General features: G+C 41.2%; 1 protein-coding gene across 1 annotated transcript in view; it reads right to left on the bottom strand.

Moving 5' to 3' along the window:
- Positions 1-289: 289 nt before the first annotated feature.
- ptprga (protein tyrosine phosphatase receptor type Ga) overlaps positions 290-17,033 on the bottom strand; it is a 426,424-nt gene continuing 409,680 nt past the window's right edge. The window contains exons 17-29 of the mRNA XM_061041506.1: positions 15,790-15,872; positions 15,504-15,638; positions 14,454-14,588; positions 14,166-14,341; positions 10,927-11,062; positions 10,609-10,755; positions 9,459-9,552; positions 8,135-8,211; positions 7,075-7,203; positions 5,842-5,988; positions 5,167-5,309; positions 2,435-2,570; positions 290-1,367 (exon numbers count right to left, since the gene is read on the bottom strand). Of these exons, the coding sequence (XP_060897489.1) occupies positions 1,218-1,367; positions 2,435-2,570; positions 5,167-5,309; positions 5,842-5,988; positions 7,075-7,203; positions 8,135-8,211; positions 9,459-9,552; positions 10,609-10,755; positions 10,927-11,062; positions 14,166-14,341; positions 14,454-14,588; positions 15,504-15,638; positions 15,790-15,872 (1,688 nt within the window). The 3' untranslated portion in view covers positions 290-1,217. The remainder of the gene's footprint in view (positions 1,368-2,434; positions 2,571-5,166; positions 5,310-5,841; positions 5,989-7,074; positions 7,204-8,134; positions 8,212-9,458; positions 9,553-10,608; positions 10,756-10,926; positions 11,063-14,165; positions 14,342-14,453; positions 14,589-15,503; positions 15,639-15,789; positions 15,873-17,033) is intronic.

Here is a 17,033-nt window from a genome sequence, read left to right as displayed (position 1 = left end):
GATGGGGAATGTCATGTCGTTGCGTCATCTGATGTCGTTTGTCAGATGTTTGGAAATTTTCACATCAGTCACCGGCGGCGTTTGCGGAGTGTATATTTGAGTGTGTGAATGTGTGTGCGAGGTCACAACATAGCAGCATACAGGGAAAGTGAGCGATCGACTGAGGGAGTCCGCTTCCAAATGTTTGGAGATGAGCTGCGCGTGCTGGAGTGGTTAAACTATCGGATGAGGTGGAAATCAACCGGCCTGAGGCAGGAGGCCACAAAGGACATGTACAAAAATCACAAAGTTATTATGATAAGGATATATTTATATATGTATACATACAGTATTTCCATATATTAAAAAGCATAATATGAATTATACAAAGAAATAGTAAAATTTCACAGTAGCAGTTGTTACACCACCTTGGGTATTCTAACATGTTTGTGAACTCGCTAAGTAAGAGTGAGAGTGACGAGAAAACAAGGCAAAAAAAAAGGAGAGGAAAAAAAAAAGAGCTTTTTTTTTCTGTAGTGAAATGCTCCCATGTGTCGGTTCTTGTGGTTAATGAGTTGGTTATGTGAGTACTATAGATGAGCAGGGGCGGAGGAGGTCCCGCTGAGCTGAAGTCAAACAGCTTTTTGTCACTGAGGCAGAGAGTTCAGGCCGTCCTCCATCCACTGTCTGAAATCATCAACATGTAGGTGTCGGGCAGAACATCGTCCTTCACAGAAGCATGTTGGTTTCGATCGTGGCTGAAGCCGTGTGGAATGTAAAATAAAAAATAAACACAATTCAGAGCTCGAGTGGAGGAGAAAGCCAAGTGAGTCAGCTTTAGTATAGGCAGTAACACTGACATTATATAGTGCAAACAAGAAAAAAGACAGAAAAGTGTTTCTCGTTGCCTATCGACGCTGTCGTGAAGAAGAAGAAACTCAAAAAAAAAAACTCAAAAAAGTCGCAGGTGCAAACCCTTCAGTAGGAGAACATTAAGACATAAAATGGCGAAAAAAATAAATATCAAAAACTTTTTATCAGTGTAAAAAAGTAATCAGGTTATTCATTTTAACCAAGAGTCTGGCAAAAAAAGGCCTCAAAAAGTCTCGTCCACAATAGTTCCTTGACGGTTTTACAAAGTTAAGTGCCTCCTATGCGGTGGGCTCAAGGACCCTCGTGGGGGACCCCTTACAAGACGCCCCTCGGATCAGCTCCAGGCCCGCTGAAGGGCCCCTCTCTCAGACCAGCGACTCCATGCTCTCCGCCTGGTCAGACTGGTCAGAGATGGACCCCATGGTCACGTTAATGTCCCTGGACAGAAGGGCCGAGCCGCTGTCCTTGGTGCTGACGAGGCTGAGCAGAGCTTTGTAAAGGTACTCGTACTGGTCCTGTGAACACACCGGGGGGGGACAGGTATGAGAACACATGTGAGCAGGCCTGCAGGGATTATTCAATATATTGAGTTTTCAACTAAAATGTTAGAATACTGATTGGTTAACTGTATGTTCATCTCAAAAATCATTAACTCTGAAATCAATCTGATCAGCGTTTTACATTTTAAAAAGAAAGATTGCACATAGATTTGTATTGATTTTATTGTGAAAACCTTCAATAAAAATTTGTAAAAATAATCTTAATAAAGGGAAATTAATATAATATTAACAGGTTAACATAATATTGTTGTTATCATGTTTCGATAGTGACAAATTTGGGGAGAGGAAAAACATTCCAAAACAGTCTAAAAATACAATATCAAATTTGACGATTCTTTTAGTAGATATGTGTACTTCAGATATGGAACAATATAAATAGGGAAAAAATTTAAAATAAAAACTAAAACTTAAAAAATGTCAATATATTTCCAACCTGACTTGGAACCAATTCGGTAGAATGGCCCATATACACACACCATATCTTTATATATTATCACACAAATGTGTTAAATACTTCATTCTGATTGGCCAGTTACCCATAGCAACGGGATGGACAGGATGTGGCTAGAGATGCTGCTTTAACCACAAACTGTGGAGGACTAACCGAGATCAGATAAGTCCGCAAAAATATGTCGAGTTAATTCAACATCAGTCTGTTTGGCATTCAGAAAAAGGAAAAATGGAGCAAAACTGTGGAGAAAAGAGGTTGAAAGATGAGAATATCGTACGCTTTGACAGAGAAATCCACAATATGAATGGTATATGAAGTGAAGTTTTACAGATCGTGGTATATGAGACACGGCCGTGTGTAAAGACTGCTGAATGGAAAAGAAAATGCCAAAAGACTTGATATAAAATAATTTCCAGATAATTTCTTTGTGTCAAATCATGGATGTCTTAGGTAATTAGCTCCGCCTCTTGTCAGGGTCAGGGTCCATGCTCACCCTCCTTGGTTCCACTCTGCACTAACAACCTGCTTAGTACACATCATCCCTGACATAAGAGTCATGTCTCAGACTTACGATGTATGCAAAGACCCCTGGCCTCATGAGGTTGATCATCTTGGCCACTTCGTAGACGTCGACGGCGCCCTCGCTCTCCAGCTGCTGGGACAGCGTGGTGAGGGCACACAGCGTGCCGGCAGACACTGCGCCCAACCTAGAAGACACACACACACACAATCACACACACACTCAAAGTCAGGATCTGAGATCAGCATGCATCTCCCCATTATTAGATTAATGTTATTATTATCAGAAAAACTGCTTTGGTATGTTTCAACTCAGCAGGTTTGTCAGAGTATTGTTTGTTTAATTGTTTTTTTTTTTTAACAGGTGTAGCAGTACTGTACGGGCCATGTTAAAACTTGGCCCGTACAAAAATATGTAAATTTTGAGATTAAACTCTCGTAATTGTTCTCTGATTATTCACGTAAATTTACGACTTTATTCTCGTAAATTTACGACTTTATTCTCGTAAATTTAATAGTTTAATCTCGAAATAAAAAAAAAAAAAAGAATAATAATTGAACATGGCCCTAATCCTCCGTCGCAGTACTGGGCCTTAAACACGATTTTTTTTTTTTGTCATGTGACTGACTGGGCGGCCTGGAGGGTAAAAAGAGCTTTGGGAAAGTGGGGGACAGCATCGAACACTTGTCAATTCACCATCTCGTCAAAATGAAGCATGTTTACATCACCATGACAACCACAGAAAAACGGAGACACAAAGATAAACTGAAACTTTTGGGTACTTGTGACCAGGGGCGTGTCCAGACTTTTTGGACTGGGGCGGCCCAACTTGGGATTTTTGGGTGTGGCACCTGGGGTGGCCTATCGGATTTCTAGGGGGGGCCCATGCCACCCCTCTGGACACACCCCTGCTTGTGACCCATAAAACAACACACTGGACATTATTTCAATCACTAAAAACAGCAAAGTCTAATCTAAATATGTAAACATAAAGTTTAATATGGCTTAATTTGGCTTCTGGAAGGCCCAGAAGTTTTTTAGAGATCTTTTAATCCGATGAACTCGCACTAGCAGAAAGTTACTGAAGGTAAAGTCTTTGTCCTGTCCGTTTGTCATCATTCAACATAAGCTAACCACCACCTACAGTCCACCTACAGATCATGGCCGTGGTTATAATTCCCGAGCTTCTTACAGATATATAATTGTGATCTGTAGATTCGCTCTTCCTGTGAATGCTCTGCCACTTGTCACGTCTCAAATCTATTAATTTAATTGGCTGTAAGAATATCTCTCTGAGGACTCCGTGCTGCCGTGAAAAACCTTCACAACTCAGCGTCTGTGATGTCCTCGACGGCAGCTTAGCTGGGGAGTGAGGACCCTTTACAGATCAGGAATGTCACCTCCCTGATTAAAGATTTATTAGCGAATGAATTCACCTGAGAGAACGACAGCTCAGCTCCGCGTGAGGCTTCCCGAGAGAACCGGGGTCGCCTCCGCAACGTAAAGGGTCTGCGCTTCCATTAGCAGCCCTGTCAGGAGCGCAGCAGAAACCGCTGCTAACAACCCATGGCTGGCTGAATAATGAGCGCGAAGACAATTAGGATGAACCTCTAACTGACAATCTCTTAGGTGCTGCAAGCCGGCTGTGCCATGGCAACCAGATGAAGTGCTCAATTAGTCATTAGTTTTCTTCTCGAAAGATGCGACAAGCAATCTTCATTATTCTAATGAATAAACATGAACAGAGCTGCTGGATTAGAGTGTCATTTAACACTAATATGTGTTACTACTAAAGACACTTTCATTACGTTTAATTGGGCTGTTTGCTCGGTATCCTGTGGGGGGGGGGGGGAGGTCAGGGGGGTTAGACGGGTGGTTTAGAACGTAAAAGAAGAAACAAATATGTGTCTTTAGTTCACTTCACTTGCAGAATAATGTGCCTGCTTGTGTCTCTGTGTGCCTTCAAGGGCGGAAAAAGATTCTTGTTTACATCATTCTGTGTTTAAAAAATATGTAAACATGATTTGCTGTTCACTGTTTTATTTGCTTTTAACTCATTTAGTTCTTTACATCATGTTAAATATTTGGCCCTCTTTGTCTCAGCTCATGTTGTTGGGTTTTTATGATGGTTATTTTGTGGGTCTTGTGATGGTTGGATGAAATATCAATCAATCAATCATTATTTCTTTAGCGCCAATTCATAACAAGTGTTATCTCGAGACGCTTTACAAAAAAGAGCATATGGGATAATAAGCAGGAAGGATTTCTCCTTTGTATTCCTCACATTCTTGTTGTCCACACTTCCTTGTTGCTGAGGTGGAGGTCGAGCAGGCCGTGCATGAATGAGGGCAGCGGTGGTTGTAGGGACGACACAGCTCCTACATTGCACCTTTTGTAAATTTTGTGTTTTAATTTTGAATTTTGAATTTTGAATTTTTTTAAATTAATTTAATTTTTTTTTAATTAATTTAAATTTTATTAATTTTATTTTAATTTTTTTAATTTTTTACTGTTTTAAATTCTATTTTATATATTGTAATCGCTTCTTATACTGTATTATTTCAGTTGTTGCTAGTTTTGTGTTATTTTTTATTTTTTGTGATTCTGATTCTGATTCTGATACTATATAAATCCGGTCTATTATTATTTAAAATTCATCTGGTTTAAATTAATGACACATTAATCACAATGAACATCTCCTACAGGGTCGACTTAGAAGCTCCACTCATCAACTGATGTGGTGATGTGTGTGGTGTAAGGGCGTGGTGTGGTGTAAGACTGACTCGTCGTGGACGATGGTCGGTCCGTCGCGGCTCGCTGCCTCCTCTTTGATGACGTTGATGAGCTCGAAGGTGCTGCTGATGGGAGCGTCAGGGTTCGGCCACTTGGGGCACTGAAAGTGACGCACCTCTAATACGTAGTCATCCTGGAAGACAAGAGACACAAAGACGCTTTAAAACAGTTACACGATGTCATGTGACTTTAGCTTTCAGGAGAAATCTGTAATCTTCCAATAATCTGCATGTCATCGATTTGTCGGAGAGAAAAGTGTCCCAGTGTTTGTTTGAAGTGGCATTTTAAAGACAGTGAGTGAGGCTAGTTTTCATGCAGTCTATTCAACAATCATGTCATTTCAAGAAGCAAATATAGATGCTGATGTTAAAATCTTTTTACACAATGTAGGACAGGAAGTTAGTGTTTTCAATTCTGCCACCAGGGGGCTCTCAATAAAAAATCCCTCATCCCTCTGGAACCCAAAAACAACAATCAAACTCTGCATTTTGTCTCATTGAAGACTGTCTCCCTGTCTCTTCTCAAGAACAGTTTTCACTGCGTTTGTGGGCAGCAGCGTCATGTTCATGTTTATTCAGTTTGGTTAAATCAAGTGACACACACACACACACACACACACACACACACACACACACACACACACACACACACACACACACAGTTACCTGAGTGGCTTCCAGGATGAAGTCGTGGATGCTGATCTGCTCCTCGTTGGACAGACAGAGCCGGTCTTTACTGATGAGGGTGACAGTGAACGCCTCGCAGTTCATGGCTTCCTCCCGACTGGGCCAGTACACAAACTCGTCCTCTGCCTGCAGAAGAGCACAGAGACAGTTTCACTGCGGTGTTTATTTATTTACCTCGTTTACCACAGGACACAATATGATTGCATTTTACTGTTTTATATACTAGAAAACATAAAGGTAACTGATCCCATGATTCCAACAAAAATTTCCACTGACACCTGAATACCAATTTAAAATGAGTGGAACAAAAGGAGAAGTACACATTTAAGGTTTTATGTTAAAGGAGAAATCTGTAAGATATCTACTATTTTAAATGATAAAGTGAGCTTACTCTACAATCAGACATTCAGGAAACATGCTATGTTGAAGTGCTGGCTTCTCTGACAACAATGCAGCAGCCAGTATGTCCTCCTTCTAACTTTAGATTCTGCTCCTGAATGCTCTGGATTTGTTTGGACCAGAGAAGGTAGGCGCTTTTAAGGCGACCCCCCCACACATGGCCGTTTTGGACGCCCCTCTGTTTGCCAGATATGAGAGCAGTTATCAGGTCAACAGGTGTTGCAGCGATGGAAGCGGGCAAGAGAAGTGGTTCAGATAGAAGTGATTGTACCCGACCTAAAAAGCCTCTGCATGTTTCTAATAAGCTCCACGAGCAGAAACGTGCTCAAACTAGGATCAATATTGGAGATGCTTTTTGAAAAATGGAGAGAGGTTAGAACACAGAAAGGTTTACAGACCCATGCAGAGCTGGATAAACACTGAAGCTTCAGAGTCCACCACATGGTGACCTGAGTGAGCATCGACTCTAGAGAGGAGGGGGCGGGGGGAGACAGCTCTCTACAATGTTTTGAATCTGGACTGCAGTACCCATTTTAAACACTAGGTGTCAGACTTACATACTGCTCCTTTAAGGATCTATCAAAATTGAAAGTGAGAATGCCTTTGCTACAGTTTCCTACCAATGTTGTATTATTTGAAATAAACACATTTTTGACGATTATAATACACTCTGTCATCTCAGATTGTTTTTTTATGTTTGTGTATGTGTGTTTGCAAAGCAAAGGTGTTATTTCACTTTGCTGTAAGAGTGCTCACTAATCAAAGCACACATCTGTACTCCTGAATGTGTGTGTTTAAGTGTGTGTGTCCTACCAGTCCATGGTTGGCGGGCAGCATGACAATAATCTGTGCATTGTGGTCCCAGATCATTCTCCAGAAGTCTTTTGTGGTGTGAGGCAGAGGATGCTGGGTAATGATAAACTCATTACTCCTGTAGTAACCCTGAAAATGCAAAAAACGACAACTTAAGAATTGAGGGAAGTTGCTCGACAGTGTTTACACTCATTTAGACTTTGGTCAAAACTTAATAAAACATACTTTGAAGGACATTTACCGTGCTGACTTTTTTGGCTTTTATGAATGTTTTTTGAAAAATTGCATTACGGTTGAGTGTGTTTCAAAACTTTTTAAACCACTATTAAACAAAAACCTGCTTATCATGAGTGATTCATCTGCAAATGTGAGACTTTGGCCATGAAACTATTTTACACATTAATGTTTTAAATGATTGCTTCAGAACATAAACATCAAATCAAATAATTTCTAAAACCAACAAATTGGGGCATTGATGCAGAAGTAGTGTTGTTATACTTGAAATCAGTCTTTTTTTCCCGGTCTTGGAATTGAAGGCATTTTTACTCGATCTTGTCTCTATTATTTTTACACGTCATTCCTGTGATTCGAAGAAAAACGCCTCTTTTTAAAATAACAAATAACTTCAATTCATTTGCAGTTTTGATTTTTATCCCCCAGTTACGGCTGCAATCTTCCTGTTTCTGGTTTCAAAAGGAACATCTTACTCCTGAACAAAAAGTTATATCTCAGGGATCCTTTTCATAATGTCGCCAGGAACTCTGAATAACAATCTGAGACTCTCAAAAAGAGGAACGTTCAACGCCAGCGCAAAGAAAAATGATGCAAACATTAGAGCCTGTTTCATGGCTGCTGCCTGAAGTAACTTACCTTTTAGTCATTTAGTCCCCAAATAGTGTAAAAATAGGCCTCTGTTTAAAACCTGGTTTATAAAATGAAGCTGGGTGTTTTAAGAACACAGCTTTAACAGACATGACTTGATGTAACCTGCTGTGTCTAAACCTGGAAGAGAGAGTGGAAAGATGAATGACACAGAGGAAAAAAAAGTGGAAGTGCTGACCATGATGTAAGAGGCGTTAATGTAGTCGGTGCCTTTGACGCCAGGCAAAGGTGCTAGGCCCACCCTCGCTCGCTCCGCTGCTCACATGTACAGGAGAGAGAGAGAGAGAGAGAGAGAGAGAGAGCGTTTAGAGCCATTCACCAGTTCATCAGAACAGAGCATGCACTGAGAGGCCTCTCTGTGCGCTTCCATTCATGCTTTCGCTGTTTATGGTCGAGTTCAGCGACAGTTCTTTGTAACTCTTGAGCGGGGGATTCAGAGAAACGTGGGACAGCCAGAGACTGTCAACAGATTGTGTAACAGCTGCAGAGTGAGTGAAAAACAACAGGGAGACCAGGCAGCACATGCACAACACAACAGTACATACAGAGGTTTAGCTGATAAGTATTTAAAGTCTCCTAAAAGTTCATTTAAATTAACAAACAAACCCTTAAAAAATCTAACTTAACAGCTGTGTTTTAAAGTGCAGTTACACTCAGAGGCCTTCGGTAGGCGCCAAAGCGCACCAAAACAAATTCCTACATGTTGTAGTTTTTAAGTCATTTTATGATGTTCTGATCAAGCCTCATTTATACACAAATTATAAAAGAATATATCATGAATAAAAGTACAGAAAACTGAAATTCTGTAATTATCTATTCTTCTATAATTTAATTTAATTAAATTTCATTCAGTTCAGCGTACTTTATTAAATTCTAATTTTACTCATCACCACTACATTTGTCTAAAGGTTGCATGGGAAATAAAAGAAGTGCATTAATTTTATAGGCATAAGTATTGCAGAAGAGTGTATGAGGACAACCTGACTTGCTTAAGTTGACGTAAAAAAAAATGTGTTGCTGAAACCGACACAAATATCAGAATAGGTGATGAATGTATTTCAGTGTTTAGAAGGCCTTACATCTACATAAATGAATTTCCTGTGATTATGAGTGAATTTGTTTTTTTTTTAATTTGGGAGTACTCTACTTATTATTATTTTTTACATTCTAGGTCCTGAGGGGAAATTCTGGTTTTAAACGCCCGAATCACACACATACACAAACAGGACCTGTGGACATGCATCTCCAGCCACCAGACCAATTTCCATATTTTGTTCCGCACCGGGACTTGAACCGGCGACCCTCCGGTCCCTACAGACTGAGCGACTGTCTCCTAAATATGATGCAGTTGTTTTGAACAGGTAATATATTCATCTAATCATGTCAATGCTTCCTAATCGCACCTGTTCTACAGGGAGCTGTTATCTGTTGTTTATTGCTGCTGGAGGTGTTTCCATTATAAACTGAATATTCATAATTTCTTATATGAGCTGAACACTTACATGGCACCACGGAGGAATTGCGGTTTTTCTCCTTGTTGCACTCCTTCTGAGCGTTGAAGCACTCCGTGAATCTGGCATTACACTGAGTCACCAACTAGAAACACAAAAGAAGAAGAAGACGAAGAAGAAGAAGAAAGGATGGATTGTGTTACATTTTGGTGACAAAGTAAATCATCACAGAAGTTTGATCATCAGAAGGGACATTAAGTCCAGTTGTGAAGCTGTTCCTACCCTCGCTGTTTCCCCCATTTCTAGAGCTTATATCAAGCTAGTTTAAATAAATCTGATTCACTACAAACAAAAGACACTTAGCTTTGACCTGCGCTATGATAGATGCACCCTCTGATACGAGTGTAAGTGCTAACTAGGCTAAACATATCTGGTTCTGCTTTAAGTTTCTGCCTGTTGAAAGCTAGTTTTCCCTTGCCACTGTTACTGGGCTAAATGTTGCTCCTGGTGGATTAAAGTCAGGTCTATCTGAATATTATGTTGTATAATAATTAAAGTATGGTCTACCTCAGCCTTTCCCAAACTTAACACTGCCGCGGCCCACTTTGATATACAAAATTACTCCGGGGCCCATTACAAAATAAAAGTTTTGACTACAGCTATCACTTTCAGTTAGGGTAAATTATTGGACATGACAACATGATATTATGGCAAGATAGAAACCAATGTTTACTGAACAGTATGTCCATGAATAGTCATGACACGCCTTACTAATCACTTAAAGGGTTGACTCATGGTAAATCATCATTATTGTGATATTTATTTTATTTTTAAAATTGGTGGAGGGCTTTTCGCGGCCCACCTGCAGTACCCACACGGCCCACCAGGGGGGCGTTGCCCACACTTTGGGAAGCACTGGTCTACCTGTTCCTGGGATAAAGTGTTTAATTTGGTGCTATAAATCCGCCTAATGCGTCATCTATGGCCCCATTTCCAGCGTTGGAACTTTTTGAAGAACTTTCCACTAAATCTACCAGGGTCTAAATTTAGTTCTGGGGTAAAAGATCTACCCCCTCTAAAGACCCTGCATGGGACCATTTAGTTCCTTGAAGGGAAATCCCTGTAACTTTTAGTTCTTGGGACCTTTTGGTAGAAAAGGGGGCGTATGTAGTGACAGTTTAAATCTCAACAGTCCCTTCACCTTGAACTGTTTCTCCAGCCGTGTCCCGCCGCTGTGTCCCGGTGTCGAGATGTTGCTGAAGTAGCTGTGAAGCTGCCTGGCCGACACTTCCGTCTCCTTCCCCAAAATGGCTTCCATCAAGGCATTGTGGATGAAGATGTACTGCTCCTGGATCACAGATGACACAAGACAAAGACAGATGTTTAGCAGCACGTCTGGCAGATCAGTAAAAGAGGATTCAAGCACACACATAATATGTATTAACATAAAGTGTATGCACTGAAAGTCTCAAAAGGACATAACTGTGCCAGAGGGTCACAAAGACAAAGAGACACAAACCTCAGTCTGAACCAGGTAGTTGCGTTGGGTGCGTATGTGTTTGAGAAAGCCGAGCACATTGACTGTGTTCTTGTCCTTGATCTGCCGCAGCATACTGTCGATGACGATGTACGTCCCCGTCCGACCCACTCCAGCACTGCAACACAGCACAGAAACACTGAGCGACGGCACAAACAGCCAAGGGAGGAATCACAGGAGAAATATATTGGAAATGAACTTTTAAAGTGGACATTAAACCTGTATTTGTATCCTCTTATTACAGAGGTGAGGCAGAGAGCTGTCAGGGAATTAGGGTTTCAGCATTTTAAGGCTCACATTGAAATCTTCATGGTCAGCACTTTACACGCCTGTTCTCTATTAATCCCAAGACACAAAATTAAATGCATAAAAATCCTGAAATTGACTTCCATATAAAGAAAAATGGATGTTCCTGATTCAATTAGTCCATTAAACATCATCATCCTCACTAACCAGCACCAGAAATACTAGTAGCTGCAATTAATTTGTAACATTTATATTACTGTAAGACATAAATTATGTTTATACGCTGTAATGCGTAATGACATACTGCGCTACTACCTGGATGTAAACAAACACAGTGGGTGGATATAATCTCGTAGAGCAGCATTTTCTTATAGAAAATTGAGATAAAGTTGTATGTAGGCTGTGTAACTGGCATATAACCAGTCATCTTGAGCAAAAACCAGCACAACCAAGTGGAAGGACTGAAGTACTGAAGGCTGATGTTGCTAGCTCTGTTAGCGTTAGCCACACTTAGTGTCCCAGTTTGACATTGTTTACCTGCAGATGCTGTGATGTTTTGTTTAGCCGTGGTAAATGAATTGTTCTGCATTTATTTTCTTTGTGACAAGTGGAATAGTCTACATGTCCTTCAGTTTCACACAAATTCATAATCAGGACAACTATTTAGCGTAAACAAGAACGAAACACCCAAAAAAAGTCCTGTTCAAGTCCAGACTGAAAAGTGAACTGCAGCAGATTCAACTTAGACGGCAGGTTTAGACAAATATATCTAATCAATGTTTGCAGACACTCACTTCAAAAAGTTGTATGCCTCAGTTTGTTCAGAGTGGTCATTTGACTCCAGCAAAAGTGTCAATCAAATTCAGTCTACAAGTCTACAGGACCTAGCAGGTGAACCTAGTAAAACAGTGTTTCCAAACTTTTTTCTGCAGGGCCCCATGTTGTAAAAGCCTCCCCTGCACTCTTCACGATCCACAACACATAAACACACATCCATGTGCACTGAAACACACCATTGGAAACGTCCTCTGCTTACAAACTCTGATATCTTCTGTTGGAAAAATAGTCTGCAAAAAATATGAAATCGCAACTTCAGTGTGTCCGACTGCAAAACTAACGAGCCACTTCTACAGAGGAATCACTGCAACAAGCAACGTCTACATTTATAACAAGGTTCTCTCAAAACTGACTCTGAAAGTCGACCGACTCCCTCGGAGTAAACATCACCCACCTTTGTTCACATGACGATGAGGTCAGGATGTGACTCATCATGCTTTTCTAACAGTTTAGAACTAATGCATTGTTTTTACTGATGTGCATTGTTCTTTAGGATAAAGGTTGACTCCATGTGCACTCATACATTAAAGTTCTCTTCTGTACTTTGAAATTCAGGCCTTTCACTTCCTGTTGCTGTACTGAGCAGGATAAATGTATGCCTGCTCTGCTCCTTGCATAATGACTGGGTGGGTGTCTGTGTGTCTGGCGTCCCGGGTACAAAATGGTAGTAATGAGCGGTGTGTGTCTGAAGCCACAGCGGTGAGGCAGCGTGACAAGTTATTATCGACCATCACAGCACAGATGATAGCAGAGGGCTTCATAGTCATTCCACCTCCGGGGGGCCACAGTCAGCGGCCAATTACCGGTAATTTCCCCGCTGCGTTACAGTAAAATGCCCTCAATTTCAAGCTGGCAACTGTGACAGTCTCAGTAATGCTGCTTACAAAGACTACAGCTGAGGTACAAGCACATGTACGTTACACACTACATTATATTATAGAATATGAATAGGGATATAAGCTAATATCTTTAAATTTAAGCTGAAGGGAAAACATAAGAGAAAAGAACATTTCATGAGACTTATTTAATTTTTAAAGTCATGGAACAACAGAACAGAGAGCCCAGCTGTTACATGAGCTTCTCTGCTACATTCGACTCGAGCTCTGTCGCTGCAAGGCCGAATGAGTTAGCCACTAAAGTGTTCAGTGTGACAATTAAAACTTGGTGGCTTCAGGGGGCCGCCTACATGTTATGTGGACCACCACAGAGGGCCATAGAGATGTCAAACAATGACAAAGGGAAGTCTATTAAACTGGTGCGCTGGTGGCCGAGTGGTTAGTTAGTGCGTGCCCAGGTGTGGAGGCTGTAGTCCTCGAAGCAGATGGCCCAGGATTGAATCCGACCTGTGGCTCTCCCTCTATCTCATTGATTTCCGACTCTACCCACTGTCCTGTCTCTCCAGTAAAGGCGCAAAAAGCCCCCATAAAAATCTTAGACAAATTATATTACAAACTGGTTTTGATCTCTTTACAACACAGGAGTGATATATTCAGCCAAAGCTTTGACAAAATGATGTCTTAGCCATATACCTATCTGCCTACCAATCATGTCTTAATCGTCAACGGGCTTCAACAAGCTATACCTAGCTAGCTAGCTAGCAGCATGAAAACAATAAAGAGACTAAAGGGTGAAGTTCGTGCAAAAACGTGATGCACTGGGCTCCACATCTCGTGCTCTTCCATAGATACGTCCTGCACCATAATTTAGGCAGTGCACCTCCATGTGTTTCGGGAAGTGGCTTTGACTTTTCTTCTCATTTGATGCTTTCGATATCTAGGTGAAATTACAGGTTTCCTAAACGTTGCCTATCGAAGCTTTAAGTTACCAGCTCAAAGATTGTTGTGAATTGAATAAGACTGCAGGGTTCAGTTTCATATTTGTGATTAAGTGAGCTGTTCACACATTTATGATTGACGGTTCACTGCCGTTATTTAGTGATTCAAAAGGAGATTTTGTTCACAAGACTCCACACAGTTTTTCCACCACCTGACCCTACTGTCAGTGTTTCCTGGTTATTCAAAAAGAATGTGAGTAATACAAGAGTTCATGACAAAAGAGTGCAAAGACATTTCAGTATTATTTATCCTGGTTCATGAAGGTTGGAGTGATGATAGTTGTTAATAGTAAAGCTGTGTTACCTGCAGTGGACGAGCATGGGTCCCATGTCGGGCGTTTGGGCAGCTGAGGACCTGCGGACAAATGTGAGGACGGGCAGCGTGTACTCTGGGACGCCCATGTCCGGCCACTGGGTGTAATGAAACTGCTGCACCGTGCGTTCACTCTGGGCCCGAGCTTTAGGGTTACCCTTCACACTCTGTGTAGGAAACGGAAAAGATAGAAGGAAGAAGAAGTGGTTGAATCCCACTGTCAAATATAAGATCAATTAAATAAAAAAAGACAATATTTGTTCTGGTCCTCATTCTCACCTTTTTTACTTTAGTGTTCCGTAATGTGAAACAGCGAACGGTGTAGCAGGCATGAACTTTAGTGCTCTTCAGCGTGACAAGCATGTTGCCGTACTCCTCGCTGTTCTCTGTTGGCCAGTACTGGTCACATTTTCTCTGTAAAACAAAAAGACACCAGAAGAAAGCTGGTCAATATAGAATGGATGAACACGGGGCTTAACCAGGAAAAACTGTATTCACACTCTTACCATCCGTCTAATGACGTGGTAAATATTTCATTTGTTGTTTCAATTTAGTTGCTTTGATAGTTATCTGTTTCTTTGTGTTATTTGTAAGTTTTGGATTGGCTTGATTCATAAAGCTTGACTGAAAAAGTGTATTAAAGGTCACATATTATATTCCTTTTCAGAAAGTTTAAATAAGTCTCAGCGCTCCCAAAAACATGTCTGTGAAGTTTCTTGTTCTAAATCCACTCTGATCCTGTATTTGATCATGTCTATAAACTCCTCTATTTCAGCCCTGCTCAGAACAGACTGTTTCTGTGTCTGTACCTTTAAATATGTAAATGAGCGGTGTCTGACCACGCCCCCTCTCTGGAAGGGCTTGGGTGTACTCGGTGCTTTCTCGCTCCATGTCCTATTGTTTACGGTGAGAAGGCAGACTCAGAGGTTCAGAACAAACACCTAGCTGTGGGAGTGTCACCCACCTGGGGGAGGGGTTACTGCCCTTTGTGATGTCATGAAGGGGAAAATCTCCAAACGGCCTGTTTGAGCACACATTTTCTGAAAAGTGGAGCAGGCAAAAGACGGAGAGGATGGACTTTTCTCATCATTGGGGCGTTTGTAGACCGACTAGAGACACATATTTGTGTTTGGAAAAACATGGTGAAGCGTATTTTGTATAATATGTGACCTTTAACCTTCATTCAAACCCACTTTTCAAACAGAGATTAGTTATAAATGGAGTCTCAACAAAAAATATCGTTTTGTTTGCCTATACGTTTTATTTGTTGAATGGAAATGAATTGTATGTTATAAATATAGACATGATATTGTTTGTGTCACAACATACCCGGCCTTTCTCCACCAGGTTGGTGATCATAACAATGACGCCGGTATTCTGCTCCCACACCATCCGCCAAAAGTCTTCAAATGTGGACTTGAGAGGTCCCTGGGCTGCGATGTACGCTTGAGGCTTATTATAACCCTAATGGATGAAGAGTAAAGCATTTATATCATTAAACTCTTACAGTCATAACTCCTTTGAATGAATCTCTGCTTCTGCATGGCTCTCATCATCTTCACACTAACACAGATCACAGTTCAAGTATTCGAGATGCCCCAGTGGAAGCACTCACATCCACATAGTTGGCATTGATGTAGTCAGTGTGTTTGGAGTCCTTCCCAGCCAGTGGCCTCAGCTTCACCCGGCTGTGGTCATCTGAGGAGTGAACACAGAGCGGTAAAAACCAATCAGTCGGGCTGTGTGACTGAAACCACCGTGCAGAGCTAACCTCGGCTCGAACCCTAACACAGCGCCCGTCCATGCACTGTCTCCGTTGCCCTGCCAAGGCGCCTGCTCCCAAACCTGGAAGCACATTAACCTTTGAGGTTGAAACAATGGTCAAGCTGGGGTTTGTAGCCTTTTACAGGCAGCTGAACAGCATGGCACCTGCCCTTTGCTTCCAGCATGCAGTGTGTAAACAGGAGGCCGAGCTGCCACAGCCGATGGTCATGTGAAGCATTTATTTCACGTAGTCCAACACTTTAAGCCTGTGTGTAGGTTTTCAGCACTAAACGGTTTCTGCTGCTCATGTCTGGTGGTTGTTCTTCTTAATCATTAACAGCTACACTTTGGCTCAGTGAAGATCTGTGATTTGAGCTGAGTCATACTTACAGAAACAAACACAGCTCTTTTAGAAACAGATGATACTTAAAGACTTTATATGTGATTTTTTGATCCAGCAGATGTCGCCCTTGAGCACCAGCATGAAACCAAAACAACTCGCGCTGCATTGTTGTGTTAGCATGCTAATGCTAGCGATCTTTATTATGCTCGTATCTTCACACTGCATGTAAATTTACCTGAAATGAGCGTGATCTAGAAACACAGTTAAGCAGTGAGTACAGTATGTTATTCTTCTTTTCTCTAGTCCCTCAATTAAACAACTTTTATACACGAGGGGAGGAGTCAGCCGGCCGTCCGGGCGATGTAAACAAAGTGAAGATAGGACTCTGAAAACTCTGAAAACATCACAGACAGTGGGACTCGGGTGTTACACCCATTGTAGACAGTCATGATTCACAGAGTTATTTTCAGAGGATATACTTGATTTCTATTATATTTAAGTGTGAAAAATCACATAGAAAGACTTTAAAGAACGAATCAGCTGCACAGAAGCTGCATGTGACGGACTTTTCTGACCACAAAGAAAATCATAACGCAGGAAGACCGTTTTAAACCTCTCTGGGAGAACAACCAAAAGAGACGGCGTCTTATCAACGGGTGCGACTTAAAACATAAACAATAATAATTGGTTTACACATTCAATAACATCCTGTGTTCAACAGTAAATAAATAAACACAAGTAAAATGTCAAAA

Source organism: Labrus mixtus, chromosome 7, assembly GCF_963584025.1.
Source record: "Labrus mixtus chromosome 7, fLabMix1.1, whole genome shotgun sequence".
Classification (NCBI taxonomy): Eukaryota; Metazoa; Chordata; class Actinopteri; order Labriformes; family Labridae; genus Labrus; species Labrus mixtus.
Note: the sequence above shows the minus strand (reverse complement) of the source record. Positions and strands in the feature narration are given on the sequence as shown.